At 33.7% G+C, this 19,312-nt stretch overlaps 1 protein-coding gene and 2 pseudogenes across 2 annotated transcripts; 1 reads left to right on the top strand and 2 right to left on the bottom strand.

The window, feature by feature from the left end:
• Positions 1-51: 51 nt before the first annotated feature.
• Positions 52-666, bottom strand: LOC147930851 (secreted RxLR effector protein 161 pseudogene; annotated as a pseudogene).
• Positions 667-2,480: 1,814 nt separating this feature from the next.
• LOC147930850 (uncharacterized) lies at positions 2,481-3,163 on the bottom strand. The gene is made up of 3 exons (XM_087477057.1): positions 3,064-3,163; positions 2,806-2,950; positions 2,481-2,646 (listed from the first exon to the last, which is right to left on the bottom strand). Exons 1-3 carry the CDS (start codon positions 3,161-3,163, stop codon positions 2,481-2,483), a joined length of 411 nt encoding a protein of 136 aa, XP_087333183.1.
• A 13,646-nt stretch (positions 3,164-16,809) lies between these two features.
• On the top strand, positions 16,810-19,306 carry LOC104732467 (cytochrome P450 71A20-like; annotated as a pseudogene). The gene is made up of 4 exons (XR_015573812.1): positions 16,810-17,332; positions 17,804-18,303; positions 18,391-18,672; positions 18,918-19,306. The product of XR_015573812.1 is annotated as a cytochrome P450 71A20-like (transcript).
• Positions 19,307-19,312: the final 6 nt, after the last annotated feature.

The raw sequence follows: 19,312 nt of genomic DNA, 5'->3' as shown, positions 1-19,312 counted from the left end.
AATGACAAACTTTTCTCTTTTAACATCTTGCTTTAATGATAGATATTTGAGTTACATATGCTTGGCTCCTTTAGATATCCTATCATGCTTAGAGAAAAAGATTGTGGCTTGATTGTCACAGTAAAGAGTTAGAGGTTTGTCAACAAAATTCAAAACCCCAAACTCTGACACGAAATTCCGTAACCATGTTCCTTGAATAGAAGCCTCATAACATGCTACATACTCAGCCTCCATGGTGGATGTATAAATCAATTCTAACTTCTGGCTTTTCCATGAAATGGCACCTCCACCAAGGAGATACACATAGCCGAGAGTACAGTGCCTAAAATCTTCACAACCATCAAAATCTGAGTCTGAAAATCCAACCATTTGTGGATGTGTTGATTTTTGATATGTCAACATGTAGTTTCTTGTTCCTTTTAGGTATCTCAAAACTTTCTTTGCAGCTTTCCAATGAGCAAGTCCTGGGTTACTCTGAAATCTACCCAACATTCCGACTGCATGACTAATATCAGGTCGAGTGCAAACCTGTGCGTACATCAAACTTCCCACAAGAGATGCGTAAGGGTACTTTTGCATTTCATTATGTTCCATTTCGTTCTGCGGACATTGCTTAAGGTTAAGCTTGTCACCCTTTTGCATAGGAACATTATTAGAAGAACACATCATCATACCAAACCTCTCAAGAACTTTATCAATATATGCTTTCTAAGACAATCCTAAAATTCCTAGTGATCTATCACATAATATTTCAATTCCTATCACATAAGATGCCTCACCCATATCTTTCATATCAAAGTTCTTAGAGAGATAACTCTTAGTCTCATGTAGTAGACCAAGATCATTATTGGCTCATAAGATATCATCAACATACAATACCAAAAATATGAACTTAATCCCACTGATCTTGAGGTATATACATGGATCCACAACGTTTTCTTTGAAACCGAATTTCGTGATGGTTTCATCAAACTTTAGATATCATTGCCTCGAAGGTTGTTTCAGTCCATATATTGATTTCTTCAATTTGCAAACCATATCTTCCTGACCTTCGATTATGAAGCTTTCAGGTTGGCGCATATAGACTTCTTCTTGCAAGTCTCCATTAAGAAAGGCAGTTTTCACATCCATTTGATGTAACTCGAGATCATATTGAGCTACTAACGCCATGATAATTCTGAGAGAGTCTTTTCTAGACACAAGTGAAAAAGTCTCACTATAATTGATGCCTTCCTTTTGACTAAACCCTTTTGCTACAAGTCTGGCTTTATATCGTTCTACATTGCCATTACAGTCGAGCTTGGTCTTAAAAATCCACTTACACCCGACTGCTTTGTGTCCATCAGTCAATGGAACGATGTCCCAAACTTCATTCTTAACCATCGAGTCTATTTCATCTCTATTGGCATCAATCCATTTATCAAAATTAACATCTTTCATGGCTTGTGAATAAGAAACTGGATCTTTAATGTTTTCTTCTCCAGATTCTATTTGATAAATCACAAAGTCATCGGAAATAGCATATCTCCTCGTACGATTTGATCTTCTTAATGCTGGTTCCTCTTGTGCTTCATGATCATTATTGGCAAGATTTTCATTATTGAGTGTGTGATCATTCAATGGGTTTCCTCATTGTTTAACGGTTCAACAATGCTAGGAACCCCAACATTTGGAACTAAGGGTAATGGAATATCAACCCTAGTTTCCTGAATAGTTATATCACGGACTGTATCACTCCCACTAATCTCACCATTCTAAAAAAATTTTGGCATTATTGGTTTCTACTATTCTTGACTATGGGATGGACAATAAAATCTATATCCTTTAGACTTCTCTGGGTAACCTATAAAGAAACCACTGATCCTTCTGAAGTCTAATATCTTTTCCTATGGATTGTATATTCTTACTTCAGCTGAACACCCCCAAACTTGGAGATGTGACAGACTAGGTTTCCAGCCTTTCCACAGTTCAAAAGGGGTTTTGAAACTGCTTTTCTAGGTACCCTATTCAAAATATAGACCGCAGTACGTAATGTGTCCATCCACAAGGATATAGATAGGTTAGCATGACTCATCATAGATCTAACCATTTCCATATAAGTACGATTACGCCTTTCAGCTACACCATTCTGCCATGGAGAACCAGGCGTTGTGTACTGCGCAATAATTCCTAATTTTTGAAGGAATATGGCAAATAGTCCAAGATGTTGTCCTGTTTCATTATATCTACCATAAAATTATGATCTGGATCGTAAGAAATCCTTGTACGGAATTTGTTACATGTACATTAGCACCACTATCAATCCACCAAGTTTTGGAAGAAACATAAGTAAGATTAGATTCGAAAAAGCTTACGGAACCCATAGGATTACCTTTCTTTTCGAACCATTCTCTTCTTTTAGGGCAATCTTTCTGAAAGTGTCCAATCTTTTTACTAAATTTGCACATGTAATCTTTATTTGCCTTTTTCTTCGGATTAACTTAAACAGAATCGTTCATTGTGGGTTGTGCTCTTTGATGGCTCTTTTTATGCCTAAACCCAACTTTAGGTCCAGCTCCTTGAACATGATGGGAAACTTTAATTCTTTCACGACCAAGTCTAGCCTCCTCTTGGACTAGTTTATTAGCCAATTCATTAGATGTCCACCTTTCATCAATTGCATTATAATTGATCTGAAAGGGTCCATACTAAGGAGGTAGTGAATTTAGGATAAATTGGACAAGAAATGAATCGTTCACACTCATTCCTAAATTCTTTAGTTTAGCCGCAAGGTTGGTCATTTCAATGCAATGTTCCTGCATAGACCTTGTCTCATCATACTTAATAGTTGTAATATCTGCCATAAGTTTCCCTGCAAAGAATTTGTCTGTAGTCTTAAACTGTTTTTCTATAGCTGCTAGATAATCTATAGTTTTATTTGCATCTGGAAGGGAAGTTTTGATGTTGCTAGCTATGATCATTTTTAAAAACATCATGCTTAATCTTTTGCTTTCTCTCAAGCTTTATGGAGGGCCTTTTTTTCCTTAGTACTAATTATAGTTAAGGGATCTGCCTCTTCTTCACGAAGTGCCAAATCCATATCTAGTACTCCTAATGTAAACTCAACTTTCTCTTTCCATTCTGAGAAGTTGGTTCCAGTGAGGATCGGAAAAGTAGAGACCATAGATGGCAAATTAGCAGGAAATGACGCTGCGATTTAGAGATATAACAAGCTTTAATTGAGGTTCAAAATTTAAACAACACATTAATAAAAAATAATTGAATGCATATGACTTCAAATTATAATGCTCTTGTGGGTAGTCATTATAATATATTCTAAGGTCATAGCTTTCAGAGACTTTTCTCGAATGATGTATCAGATCAATTAAGTTATCTGTGGATATACTTAATTAACTCACATACAAACATTCTAATAAATTATTGATCATGTTTTATATCAATAGCCTACCTGTGGGTAGCTAATTAATACATAAACATATCAAAATTTAAATATTTTGGTTTTTTCTATTTGCAAATCATTATAAGATAAAACCATTATGGTGATATCAATTTCTTAATTATGCACATTAAGAGAAACCAATCTTTTATCACTTAATTTTTTTTTTAAACAAAGATTGTAACTTGAAACTTAAATCAAACAAAATTCAAGTGTACAAACATCATAACTTAAAGCTTTATTTTTTAGTTCTTTAAACCATAAATCTAATATTTTTAATGGATTAATTAGATGTTCATAACCACAAGTTCTGATACCACATGTTAAACATATTTTTTTGTTTTTAACATGAACCCCAAGATCTTAAACATCTATATTACTCACATATTTTTAACATATTTTTTTGCTATTAAAGTAGGTCGAATGGTAACTGCGGATTTAGTGGTGCGGGACAAACGATTTGATAATACGATACGGTTTAACTGCGGTACGTGCAAGACCAATTTTTTTACGGGACAACTGCGGTTACTGTAAAATAAGCAGTACAAAATAATGTTTGATTAGTGACAAAAATTTGCGGTGCGGATTTTATATTATTTTATTAATAACTGGTATTTAAAATTTTCATTTGTATAATTATACATATATTCATTTATTTTGTATTAATAAATAGATATTTTTATTTATGAATTTTAAATAATAAAAATATTTAAAATTAAATTTTCATTGGTAAAAAAATATTTTGCGGTTCACAATAAATATTTAAATGGTAAAAAGCAAAAACCGATGTAAATTACCATCGATAAAAAAAATTAAAAATATATTTATAATAATTATAGTTGTAAATCATTTTTGTTTTGTTTTAATGAAGAATTTTTTCATACAATTTTGAAGCTTATATACCTAAATTATTATAAAAAAATAAATATTTCTAATTGAATTTAAAAATACATGTTGCTAATTGAATTCAAATATTCAATCATAAAAAATAAAACACAATAAAATAATCAAAATATATGGTTTGACCTATTTTAAGTTGTTGTAAAAGTTCCATTGTAAAACAAGGACATAATTAGATGCTATATGTTTAATCTATATATCGTAAATGCTGGTAACTTAAACAAAAACTAAAAATTTCAAAAAAGTAAAAAAAAAAAAAAAAAAAAAAGTAAATATTATACAGTGGGACATAGGCATTTTTGTGCAAATACACTGGACAATAGAGTGTTTGATCTGAAACTGCGGTTCAATGTATTATACAGCATCAAAATCCGCGAATCTCACATTTTTTTTTCTTTTTCTAAAACCACAAATTGCTTATTTTTTGTTGATTGGTAACAAAATGTGTATTTAATAGCAGTACGTTTGCTAGTGCGGGACAAACGATTAGTGGTGCGGAACAAACGATTTATGGGTCCGAATATTTGACTTAGTGGTGTGGGACAAAATGTCTTATATGGGTAACAAAATGAGAGTTCCTACTTTAATAGCAATATTTTAGCAAAAGATGGTATATTAGTGCGTTTGAAGCCAATGTTTATAGCCATATATAGTAATGTCACATCAATTAAGATTTACATGATCAAGCTAAAATATATACATTTTTAATGTATTATCATTAGACAGTAAAATAATAGATTTAAGTTTATTATTTTGTTTGGTTGTGAGTCTTTTGAGTTGTGACTTCCACTTCTAATATAATATTCCTTTTTAAAATGAATTATTGTGAAAAGCAAGTGCTATGTATGTGGTAGGATTTACATCACAATCAACTGTTGTAAGATATATTATATTCAATATTTTTAAAAAAAAAACATTACAGCAGAAAATATTTGTTGTGGCTCAAATTATATGAATAGCCTCCAAGTTATGTAAATATAAATCATATCAAGCAAAAAAATTATAACTTGATTTTAAGGGATTTGGATGAGCAGGTGTGTGTAACTTTGTTAGGATTTGATCTTAAAGCATAGTAAAACGTATATGTAAACATATTTAAAGAATAGATATATGTGATAAATATTGAAACCGAGACTTTATTAGAACCTAACTGATTGTTAAAAGTGCCAAAGATTACCATATCATTTCAAAACTGTAACCTTATATATCCTAATCTCAAATATATGTTAATTCACTTCCGAAGGTCCATCGTTGAATTTTCGAGATATTTTCATGATATATATCATCTATCAATCTTATCCGGTTATTGATCGTTTTCTTCAATTATAACGAGTGAGAGCTTCTTGGCAAAAAAATATCTTACTTGTTTGTTGTAGTTCGACGTTATGAAATAATGATTTACATATTTCTAAAATTAATTCTTCATAATTATCTAATTTGTTCTTATAGTATTATAATTAAATTGATCTTATATATATCAAAGATAATCTAATCAAAAAGAGTTATCTTTATTTCATGAAAAGAGTTAGATGAGCAATGCTTCCTTTATCCAGTTAGAAATCGATGTTAGGTAGAATTGTAAAGTTATCAAAATCAATTGTACTGCTTCTTTACCATCTTCATTTCGAACTATGGTAGTTTGCTAATGTCAAAATCCTTTCTGAATATGCCATTAACATGCACCTCTTCACCCCAAGATTAACACTAGTCTTAATATTAATGGGATTATTACACAAAATGTCATTTATTTGGTTTGATATTTCATTTCTGTCATTTATGTGCCTGGTTTTTGAATTTGCCATTATGGCAAACAAAAAAAGACGAATCTACTCTTCAGATTTTGTCAAGCTCCCTTTCTTTCTTGAGTAAGAGCTACTGTGTGTCACAGTTCAAATCCTACAAATAGAGACCACCGTACCGAATCATAAATTTCCTTTGACACAAGACCAACCTTTGTTTATTAAATTCATTAAAAAAGTATGTGGTTTAGAAATTTTGATAATCAGGTTACAAAATAAGCTAATAAGAACATATCCACTATACACAAGAACAAACACAAAACATAAGATGGTATACTAAACCCTAACCACCATTACCGAGGGGAACCAAAACCAAAGATGAAAAGAACATACCGACTATAACACAACAACCAGATAAACATGGTCTAAAAGAGGGATACTAAACCCTAAGCACTAGCTACCGAGCTAAACTCAAAAGTCTGTCTCTAGGGTAGGCAAAAAACTAGGGTCCAAAATTTTTTTTGACTAAAACTCTTAAAGAAAAAAAGTCCAAAAAAAAACCATAAATTTTTTTGAGTGTATAAAAGGTAGTTTGAGACGGGAACCATGTATCATAAAAACACTAAGAGACATGAACTGTAAAACCTAATCAGAGATCAACAATAACGCAACAAATTTGGCATACCTAGGGTGTAATTGATTGTAAATGGGTAATTGTACTTACCATGGATTATTACTTTCGTCCATGCTTAGCTCTTTCTTATGATCAACCTCTTCAATTCCCCTGCATTAATAAAGAAACATCTTAATTCCAAAAGTAATAACACATGTGATACCCTGACTTGCGGAGAGGTTTAAAAAAATTGATTTGGCCACTTATGTCATCAAAATGCATTTATCTTTTTAGTCATGGGGCCTGAGAGAACTCCAGAGTTAAGCGTGCTTGAGCTGGAGTAGTCTCAGAATGGGTGACCTTCTGGGAAGTGACTGTCGGAACTGTGTGAGTGAGGAAAAAATACAGGAAAAGATCATGTGGTGATTTGTAGGAACGGTAACAAGTCTTTAAAACCTCCCGGACGTAGCAAACCGACCGTCGGATATGGATGGGCTCATGGGCCTAGTGAGAGGACGTGAGGCCCATTAAGGAAAGTGGGCCCATGGACTGGGATTGGACATAAGGCCCACTAAGAGGTGGCGGTCGGGCATTACAAGTGGTATCAGAGTCGAACCCAGACGAGTGTGGAGTCAAGTGGGCTCACACCATCGGGGGTGACAGTTTTGGTACTCAACGAGGACGTTGGGATCTGTTAGTGGGGTAAATTGTGACACCCTGTCTTGCGGAGAAGTTTAAAAGAATTGATCTGGCCAACTTATGTCATCAAAGTGCTCTTATCTTTTCAGTCAAGGGGCCTGAGAGAACTCCAGAATTAAGCGTGTTTGAGCTGGAGTAGTCTCAGGATGGGTGACCTTCCGGAAAGTGACTGTCGGAACTGTGTGAGTGAGGACAAAACACAGGGAAAGATCATGTGGTGATTTGTAGGGATGGTAACAAGTCTTTAAAACCTCCCGAACATAGCAAACCGACCGTCGGATATGGATGGGCTCACGGGCCTAGTGAGAGGATGTGAGGCCCATTAAAGAAAGTGAGCGTATGGACTTGGATTGGACATGGGATCCACTAAGAGGTGGCGGTCAGGGTGTTACAACACCAAAGAAGTGATGATAGAATTCAATCAACAAAGAGCAGAGGAATAAGTATTTTTCAAGCTAAACCCTAACATCAATCAAAACCCCCCACTATAATTCTCGATTTTGTTTTAGAAATTAAGCTTAGTTTTAACTAGATTAGTCTTGCGAAATCTGTAGAAGCAATCAATTAAAGACAAACTCAATTTTAATATCTCGAGATGACTGCTCTGGGACGGATTCGGAGGGGAAGTGGCGATGGAGGTGTTAGGGCTGATCTTTAGAGCTCGCGCCCATCTAATTTAGGGTTCAATTAGATCCCGAAAACAGAATAACATAGGAGGAGATAAGATTTTATCATTTTAGCCAAACCAAAAAAAATCAGCGAGGAATGGGAGAAAAGAAAAACTACAATTGTTTTTGGCAAGTTAAGAGTTTTGTGGGCATAGCAGTTTTGTTTTTTCTATGGGCTGAGAATGGGAAATTAACAAGAGATTTTGAAAATCCCTCGTCCGACAAATGCCATTGTAAAAAGTCCTTATCCAGTTATTAACTCTAATATTTTTTTCGGTAAGGACTTTAATATTAACATTACCATTTAAGTTTCCAGTGAAGAATAAACCCAACTTGGCTGAGTATTAAAAGTATTACAACTTTAAGAATAACATAAGTCTTTTTTTTTGTCAAACAACATTAGTGTGAATTGATATATCATGGTCTTTAGGTGTTTTTAGCCATGATATAAGTCATTATATAGTCTTTTTCATGTCTTTAGAGTCTTTTTAAATATCTGCAGGTTTAGGTACGTCTTGGACTTATTTGTAGATATTGGAGCATCAGGAGGAACAACGCTGAGGAATGAACTCATAGAGCAAAACTGGTGTGATGCATCGATCGATGCAGTCCCTGAACCGAGCGACACGTCATTCTGATGGCAATTGAATTTCCCATCTTTTTGAAGTTCAGAAGATTCCCAAATTTGGTCCCGAAATACTCCTTATCAGAAATTAAGACTCAAGACGTATTTTACACTATATATAGGATTTTTAGGTCTCATTATTTAGACATATGCTTTATTTTTGCAAAACCCTGAGAGATTTTTACAGATATCTTGGAGAGAGATTCAGAATTTCTTTTTTTTTTTTAATTTCTTAATGCTATCTATTTTATTCATGATTTGTGTTTCATTGATCCTGTCTGAGTAGATCTTCTTGTTAGGATTAGGGTTTCTCATTAGGGATTTCATGGATTGTTAGATTGATTTATTAATTGGATTCATTATCTTTCTTGTTCTTCATAATAGGTTGTTCTTAAAGCTAGATTTTTGATTAGTCATCTCGATTTAGATATTATGATTATTAATTGATATGAGAATATAATTTATTTTCGTGACAAAACCTTTGACAAGCAAAACTACTTTTTACAAAGAGACTTGATTTAGTAATTTTGTGAACAAACTAAACTTGTTTTCAAAGCTGGTTTTTAACTTAGATTTTGCAAAGATATTTATTTTACAATTGAGAACTGATTTATTTAACAATTGTGTTTAGAGTTTAAGAAAGGTGTTTAATTGTTGAATCATGCTTGCTTAATTAATTGATCTGATTTTTTATGATTTCCTGAAAAATTCTCTAAGCCTAGCATTTAATCATTTGAATTTACAACTCTTTTATTTTTTGTTTCATCTTGCAACTTTAGTATATCTTCTTGTTTAGCATAATTAAAATATTATTAAATTGATTGTGTGAGTCTATAGTTATTATGGATTCAATCTCTAAATACTGCAGTGATCTCTTAATTTGAGAGAATATTTTGAGATAAATATGAACATATCATAAATATTTAAAAGAAACATGTGCATCACGATTCAATGTAAAAATGGATGTATGGGAGAAGTGATTGATTGTCCTACCTCCACTTCCATTTCTACCTGATGTTTGAAATTTTCAATATTTTAAATTTAAATTAATATGATAGAGTAGGAAGGAGATCAAAGACACCTTTAAATTATTGCTGTGAATGAAATATTTTAATTCATACTTTACAAGTTCCAAAAGTAAATCTTTTTTTTTTTTTTGACAACAGTTCCAAAAGTAAATCGTTTGGCATAAAATTGTCTAACTTTATTTACAAAATGATAAAGACACAAGAATAATTGTTTAACTTTGTTTCCTGAAATGACAATATGACCATAGGAGGAAAGTATTCTGTATTTCCTGAAATGACAATATACAATAAAACTTTACTTTCTGAAATTGCCATTAACATTATGATTAATTTTTATGTTAATTTATTGATAAATTATTTGTTATTAATTTATAAAGAGATTATTATTTTATTTGTTTCAGCAACATAAATAAAAATTTTCAACTTTATAGTATATTAGAAATTTATATAAAAATTAGCTTTTTGTTATTATGATAAAATGTGTCAAACTACGTGGACTATAATATTAATAGAATAATTATTATAAATTAGAATTCGATTCGTGTGAAGTAATTGTGTATTAATATTTACACAATTTTAAAAAAATATTAATCTTGCCACTAAATATGAGCAATGTTATAATATATACACCAAAATTTAATGCATTTAAATTACAATAAATACTTTACTTTTTTTTGGGCAAACATTTGTTTTCATTACATTTAAGAAGAGAACAAATAGAGAGAGAAGAGGATTCTGAAAATCCATTGTTTAAAAGTTAAAACACAAATGAAAAGGGCATTCCCCAATGCCAAAATAACATAGAAACAAAGATAGATAAGGTTAATCGACAATAAATTCTTGAGAGCTTTGAGCCAAAAGCTAGAAAGCATTTTGGTACATGGGGGATAAAGATTATTGACACTTCTTCCATGAACGATTCAATGGATGAGGAGATGACCATTGTCATAAGAACAAAACAAAGTGGCGCTGATGAAGGGCCAAAGCTGTGATTCTCGCCGGCATGAGAAGATCTACACAAGGTAGCGGTTTGACAAGGGTTCGAGCAAGGGTGAAGTTGCTCTGATGCTTGAAGTTGTTTGCTAGAATTGCCAAGAAATGAGAACTGGACTTGGACAAGCCATAGCCGTAACAAAGATCTGACAACTTGGAATCAGGATTCACAGATCATAAAACTTCAAAAAAATAAGGTTCATAAATCAAAGCCTTAGAAATATTTTTACCAGGATTCTCAGGAGATGAAAGCTATGCCATAGTAGCAACAGTGAATTACTTCTCAAATGGATTACATAGAGTTTGTAATATAGACCACACCATCGACTAGGGTTTGACTTTGGCAATTGAAATAATGGACCATACCAAGAATTAAAAGGATTTGGACTTGAGGCACACCTAACTAATCAAGATTTTGCTATCTGATAACATCATTATTTTACTCATATTAGCTTTAGTTTTAATATGCATTTAGGAAGAGTTTGATGAGATTTCAGGTATAAAAAGTTCATTATCAAGTATTTCAGGTTTCAAAAAAGTATTACAGGTTTTATAGCAAATTGGACCAAAAGACAAGCAAAACATGTTTTAGGACAGATTAAGAACTTTACAGTACGGGCCAATTTTGAAGAACTTTCAGAGCTCAAATTATATCATTCTTTGTGTCTATGGAAATCTGGAAGAGTCATCTTTCTCCTCAAAGTGGAATCAAGTCAATCCATCCTACCATCCGGAAGATATGCCCGATTTACCGAGATGTGTTATAAACCGACGTAAGGAGAACCATCCAGCCGATGGGCTTTTATTGAAGGCCTGACCAGCAACCATCATGGCGGCCCAGTCCAAGCCTCCTCCACGGTCCAGAAACCCCTTTTGCCGCCCCTTGTCCTGCACTCAAGAAGAAAATACGTTTTTACCCCTACAAACCCTAATCTAAGACAAAACCCTATAAATACTCATAAAGACCTAGGGTTTCAAGGTGTGCTTCCTTTGTGCCTCCTAGTTCTTCATCCACGCCACCAGCAGCTGACCTAGTGTGACACCCCCATTCAGGAACATGCGGAGAGGTTAAAAAAAATTGATTTGGCCACCCATATCACCAAAGTGCACTTATCTTTTTGGTCAAAGTTCCTGAGAGAACTCCAGAGTTAAGCATGCTTGAGCTGGAGCAGTTTCAGGATGGGTGACCTTCCGGTAAGTGGTTGCGAAACTGTGCGAGTGAGGACAAAACACAGGGAAAGATTATCTGGTAATTTGTAGGGATGGTAACAAGTCTTTAAAGCCTTCCGGACGTAGCAAACCAGCCGTCGCATATAGGTGGGCCCTTGGACTGGGATTGGACATGGGGCCCACTAAGAGGTGGCGGTCGGGGCGTTACACCTAAAGAAGACCAGAGACTCCTCTTAAGCCGTCAAAGCTCGTCCTCTCTCAGCTCCTCTTAGAAGCCATCGCCGAAGTCACCATCTCTCTTTCTACTCCTTCTAGTTCTTTCATACTTTCATTGCTTTTGGGATCAATTTACTTTTGTGACAACTAGAGAAGTTTCCTTTGAACCGCTTTTTGTTATTTGATTCGTTTTTGATGCTATACTTTATAATATCAATGTCGTTTCTTTGCATCATGAGCGAGTAGTTTTATTTGCTGGGTTTTATGGGGTGATTCAAGGGGAATTCATGGTTAGTTTCAATTAGGTTGTTAGATCTTATTTTCGGTTCTATATTAGAGTTCTTTTGGGACATCTTAATCTTAATGCATGTGCTTGGATTGATCACCAAGTGCTGATCTAGAGAACGAGAGCGTTAATCGCGTTATCCTACTTCTCCGAACTAGTGTTATACCGAAACCTCGGTCGTAACCTGCGTAAGTTGAGTTGCGGAGTTTTGTGAATGTATCGAACTTGTTTTACTAGCGGGTTGACATGCGTCGTTGCCTGCGTGAGTTGAGTAACGGAGTATGAAGACTTTAGACTTTCATTCTATGAAAATAGCTTGTTAGTGTTTCGTTAGTGTTTCGTAGTTGAGAACATAGACCGAAAATTAGTATTTACTTGTTAGATCTTGACACTTAATATTGCTTAGAACCATGAAAACCCTGAGATGACTCCCAAAACGCCCAACGCCTTAGTCTTATAGTTTTAAACCACTTTTATTTACATTTTCTTTATTTGCAATAGATATTAGGAAAACCAAACCCCAATCTTTTATTTAGTCTTAGTCATAGTTCTTTCTCTTTTAATTCAATTTGTGTTAGCTATTACTCTCTGTGGGATCGATCCTAAAATACTACATTGATTAATTGTGCTCTATCATTCGTCGTGTGGTCTTTTCAACTAAAATATTTGGAGTGAAATTCCACATACATCACTATCTATGGATAGAGATCATGGCGGCTGAACGGGGAGGGTTGAAGGTTTTTGTAACATCCGCAAACCAAAATCCCGGTTTAGGGGTTGCATCAGTCGATGCAATATGTGCATCGGTCGATGCAAGGTTGGTTTTCTCGGACGAGTTTTAAGTTAAACGCTACGTTTTGGGTTAGGAAACCCTTAAGTCGTGTTTAATTGAGCAGTTTGTCGTCATTAGTGTTTTTAGCCGCTTTTGAGAAAAAATAAGAGAGAAAAGGTGTTCTTGTGGATTTTGGGAGATTGGAGGCTGTTCCTGTAGAGATCTGTAGCTGGGATTGTTGTAGGAGCTTCCTAGGAGCGTTGTTTTGCTTGTTTAAGGTTCTTAATCTTCTTGGAAAAGGTGAGTGCATGACCATGGCTTATCTGAGCTTGAGATTCTCTAATCTGCTTGTTTATGTGTTGTTTTGGCTTGTTAGAACATTATTAGAGGCTTTGGTAAGCTATCTGTTGGCTTGGGAACGAGTTTGACGTTTGTAGGAACGAAGATCCGGCGAGAAGCTTCGGGGAAAAAGATGTTCGGCATGTGCATCGGTCGATGCACTTTGTGCGTCGGTCGATGCAATGCGACGATGGCGCGATTTGACCTAGGAACATTGGTCGATGCCATGTGGAGGCGTCGGTCGATGCAACTAGGGTTTTTCGTGAAATGTCAAGCATGCGTCGGTCGATGCAATGTGAGTATCGGTCGATGCAAGTGAACCTTGCATCGGTCGATGCAGATCATGCATTGGTCGACGCAATCCTCTGTTGGTGTCGTTCGATGCAAGTTTGGTGTCGGTCGACGTAATTCCTGGTTTGTTTGTTGATTGTTGTTTGATGCTTAGAGTATTTCAATTGCTTGTGTGTATAGACCAGTAGATGGGAGGATTGCCTCACTGAGTGTTTATAAAATACTCATGCATCTCAATTTGTATTTGTGGTGCAAGTAAAGGCAAAGTGTGATCGTGGAATCAAGGAAATGAAGAGGAGGATGTTCTAGGGACTCGATTGGATGTTGTCTGGCTTTGCTAGGTTGCTAGAGTTGAGTCATTAGAATGTTGTTTAGGTTGCTGGTTCTATGATTCATGTTGTTTGGAGTATTAGTTTATGGATTTGGAGTTGATACTGTCATTTAATATTGGTTAGTATTGGTATTGATTTATTTGTTATTTATCGGTATGATTATTTCCTCTGTTTGATGTGTTCGTGGTTAGGTGGCTAGTGGGTATGGGACCAAAAGCTTGGCTATTTATTTTATTTTTTTATTATTATTATTTATTATCTAAAAAAAAAACGGGTCAGGTTGTTTCAGGTTTTCCGTGAAAACAGGCTTATCGGAAGTAATAGATGTGACAATGGCTCAAGATGAGGTTGGTTCGATGGTGAGGCAGGGATGCAAGAAGACTTAACAGTTTCAGATTGTAAAGCTACCGCTAGAAGAGAATTGTCATGCGCAGTCGACGTCTCCCCTAAACATGGTGCATATGCCGTCCAAGAGGGATACCTCCTGCCAGATCGAGAAAGTTTCAGATCCAATATTAGATCCAATTTTTGTTTGTAACTTGCTGACTTTTAGATGCTTCTGTTTTGGTGCTGCGAATAAAGTTTGAGGGAGGGAGTTCGTCGGAAACCATCTCCATCTTTTAACTGGTAAACAGCCATCGGGATATAAACGGTTCAAAAGAGCTTAAAAAGTTTGAATGTAGGAATAAAAAACTGGAAAAAAAATAAATAAAAAGAGAACAAGAGTTGATTCTCAAACCAAAAAGAGGTTAAAGTGGTTTTACCTCGACGCCGGCGAACAGAAGCTCCACCGGCGGCAAGCAGGTTGAAAGCGGGAGTTTTTTCAATAATGTTGCCTGAGAGAGTTTTTTTTTTTTGTCGTACAGTATCGAAAGGAGCGTCAAAAAAAAAATCAAAAAACACTTTACTAAATAGGTTATACATTAAATATAGGTTGGTTACAAAAATAAGTAAAATACTATATTACTATCATAAAACACTTTACTAAAATTAAATTTTCTTGCAAAAAGTATAGAAAATAAAATCGATAAAATTAATTTTAATAATCTTCTTCTAATTAAAGATAAAATGAAACAATATTGTAATTTATATAACAATCAAAATTTTCAAAATTAGAAATTTTATATGATGAAACCAAACATAACAACTTTGTAAGTTGCAAGCGTATTAAAAATTCATAATAACTTAGTCAAATATATATTCAAATATATAAAAATACTAAAATTAAATAACATAAAATCCACCCGTTCATAAGACAAGTTCTTACATAGTAATATAGTATGTTACTAAAAACAAAGCTTTCTCTTTTAAAGATTATACATTAAATATAGGTTGGTTACAAAATATGTTATACATTAAATATAGGTTGGTTACAAAAAAAGATTATAGATTAATTTGTCAATCTATAGCTATATAAATACACTTAAAAATATCTCAAATAATCCTGTTAAAGAGAATATTCTAATTATTTATAAAATAAAATCTTTAGTGTTTCATGTATTGTTATAGAATATATACTATTAGGCATAAAAATATATCGTTAGGCGTAAAAAGAAATACAATATTGGCAATTTATCACACGTTATCATGATTTTCAAGATCTTATTGTGCAGTTGAAAATAAAATCTTATCTAAGTACGGATCATATTAAGAAAAATTCACCAAACATGTTCAAAAATTAAAATAAAAACAAACAACAAACATAACCATTTCTCATACATAAAATTACAAAATTAACAATACAAAACTTACAAAATAGGTATTTTTTTCAAACCATTATATTTAGCATATGATTTTATTGCATAATATTTTATCAAAAAAAAAAATTTTAAACTATCATATAGATTATATTTTCTTCTAAAATTATAATTTAAATAAAAATAATTTCAATCCGTGCTCTAGCACGGATCTAATCTAGTAAAGTAATTAAAAGGGCTTCTTATTAGGGAGATTAACAGCGATCCCCTATATAATGAAACGAAAGTACACAACTTTTTTTGTAGACTATATAATTTTTATTAGTTGGTTACAAAATAGTTTATAGATTAAATATAGGTTGGTTATACCAAAAAAGGATATAGATTAATTGGTTAATATACACTTAAGAATATCCCAAAGAATCATATGAAAGAGAATATTCCAATGATTTATATAATTTTCAAAATAAAATCTTTAGTATATCATGTATTGTTACAAAATATATACTGCGAAGCATAAAAAAGAATAGAATCTTAGTAATTTATCACACTTAATCGTGATTTCCGGAATCCAGTTAAAAATAAAATTTTACTTAAGCATGGGGCATATTAAAATACTTTCACCAAATTTGTTCAAAAAATAATATTAAAACAAACAACAAACATAACTATAGCTCATACATAAAATTACAAAATTAACAATATAAAACTTACAAAATGGCTATTTTTCAAGCTATTTTATTGCATAGTGTTTTATCCAAAAAAACTTTTAAAAACAATCATATAAATTATATTTTATTCTAAAATTATAATATAAATAAAAGAAATTTCAATCCGTGCTCTAACACGGGTCTAATTTAGTCATCAAATTAATATGGCTTGGTGATTGTCACGAGTATACACGAAAGTTATCTTAAATTTCTCTTAGTATTTTATAATTAAATAGCACCTCCAAGGCTCCAACGCATTAATAGTTAATAACACACGTTAGGACGACCTAGGGGATGGAGCACCTTTGAGGGCCGTTCATACAGATAGTAAAACTAAAACGCTGAGATCATAGCCTCTATAAAGTACAAAGTAGAGAGGAAGTTGAAATACTTAAATAAAAAAAAGTACACTTGCATGAGAGAATCAACTAGAAATGGAAATGATATTACTAACTTTTTGCTTAGCCACTCTCTTGGTACTTCTCCTAAATTCCATTCTCAAACGAAACGCCACAAACAAAGTTAACCTACCACCGTCTCCACGGCGACTTCCGGTGATCGGGAACCTCCACCAGCTCAGCCTCAATACTCACCGCTCTCTCCGTTCTCTGAGTCTCCGATATGGACCACTCATGCTTCTTCATTTCGGCCGGACACCAGTCCTCATAGTCTCCTCTGCCGACGCTGCTCATGACGTTCTAAAGACGCACGATCTTATTTGTGCTAGTCGGCCAAAAACTAAAGTGATAGATCAAATTCTGAGAGGTGGCAAAGATGTGGCTTTTGCCCCATACGGAGAATATTGGAGACAAATGAAGGTATACTTTAAAGAACAACTGGTTTTATCTTCTTTCTTAACGTAAAACTTTACCTAGAAGAATCCATAAGACCATAACTATTGTTACTTCTACAAGACATGCGCATAACTAATTTCTCTTCAAATGTTGACACAAAAATAAAAATATCTTCAAACATAGCCTCCAAAATTGGACGTTTGCTCATTTCAACTCCAGTTCACTATAAGATATAGTTGTACTTCTTCTGTATTGTTTTATACAAGAAAAAAAAAATAACTGTGTCATTTTAAGTAAGTAATAGTAAGTAAATAAAATAACTGTGTATAAAATTTTTAGTTCAGAAAGTAATATTGTTCTCCCTTATTGTCTCTATCATAAATGATTAATTAAATAAAACTTATTGTGTTTTTAGTATTATTTTGATCTTTATATGTGATGGGGTACTTTATAAGATGTATTTTTTATGATCTGAAATATATTTGTTGGATGCAGAGTATTTGCATCCAAAATCTACTCAGCAACAAAATGGTCCAGTCCTACGAGAAGATAAGAGAAGACGAGATAAAACTGATGATTAAAAAGCTGGAAAAAGCTAGTTCTTCTTCTTCTCCATCACCGGTAAATCTAAGCCAACTCTTAATGACTTTGACAAACGACATAATATGTAGAGCTGCCTTGGGAAGAAAGTACAGCAGCAAGGAAGATGGAATTGATGTTGAGAACATAGTGAGGGCATTTTCCGCACTCACAGGTGAATTTCCTATAGGGGAATACATTCCTAGTTTGTCATGGATCGACAGATTCCGCGGTATTGATCATAAAATGGAGGAAGTAGATAAAAGATTTGATGAATTTTTGGAAAGAGTTGTAAAAGAACATGAAATGCAGATAAAGAGACCAAATCCGACTTGGTTGATAAGTTACTAACGATCCAAAGAGATAAGACAGGACAATTCAAGCTTGAAAAAGATGCCTTAAAACTTATCATATGGGTAAGACTAGACATGACTTTACAAACATAAAACATATGTCTTCTATTTTGTTTGATATGTTGAATTTTACATTCTTTTTTTTATCAGGATATGTTTTTAGCAGGAACGGCAACAACTTTGTCATTTCTTGAATGGACAATGACAGAGCTTATGAGACATCCAAAGGCCATGAATAAACTTCAAGAAGAGGTTCGTTCAAGTTCACCACAAGATTTATTTGTAACGGAGAAAGAAGCTGAGAAGATGAATTATTTGCAAGCTGTTATTAAGGAGGCTTTACGGTTGCGTCCACCCGCTCCACTGTTGGTTCCACGAGTATTTAGTGAAGATGTCAAGTTAAAGGGATATAATATTCCTGCAGGCACACAGGTGAAATTGTTGATAACATAATTTATCCTGATATATTTTATAGTTAAATTTGATAACCAGTTGTTCGATTAGAAATGAACTTTCTATTTCATCACATTTTGCTTACCATGTACAATGGAGAACTACATAAATATTTATTTTGTGTGTGTGTGTGTGTGTAAATATATTTATTTATATAGGATCAATTATTTGGTAATTTTTATTTGGGATGAAGAATAATAACAAAAATATTATGGGAAATGCAGGTTATAGTCAATGCCTGGGCAATCCAACGAGACACTACAACATGGGGGATGGATGCAGAAGAGTTTAGGCCAGGAAGGCATTTACACTCGGATTTGGATTTTCAGGGACTAGATTTCAAGTTCATTCCATTTGGATCGGGGAAAAGGATATGTCCTGGAATAGAATTCACATCGGCATTGATCGGGGTGACATTGGCCAACGTTGTGAAAAGGTTCAACTTCAGAATGCATGTCGAACCACAAAGGGTTCAACATGATCTAACTGAAGCAACCGGTCTCGTGATTTTCCGCAAATTCCCTCTTATGGCTATTCCATTTTCTGCTTGATTCCCAACCTCTCTATTTTAGACTGATTAATGAATAAAACGTTGCAACTTTGTATGGTTTGATTAGTG

Source organism: Camelina sativa, chromosome 12, assembly GCF_030686135.1.
Source record: "Camelina sativa cultivar CO46 ecotype springtype chromosome 12, ASM3068613v1".
Lineage (NCBI taxonomy): Eukaryota > Viridiplantae > Streptophyta > Magnoliopsida > Brassicales > Brassicaceae > Camelina > Camelina sativa.
The sequence above is the reverse complement of the archived record's forward strand: the minus strand, read 5'-3'. Positions and strand labels throughout refer to the sequence as shown.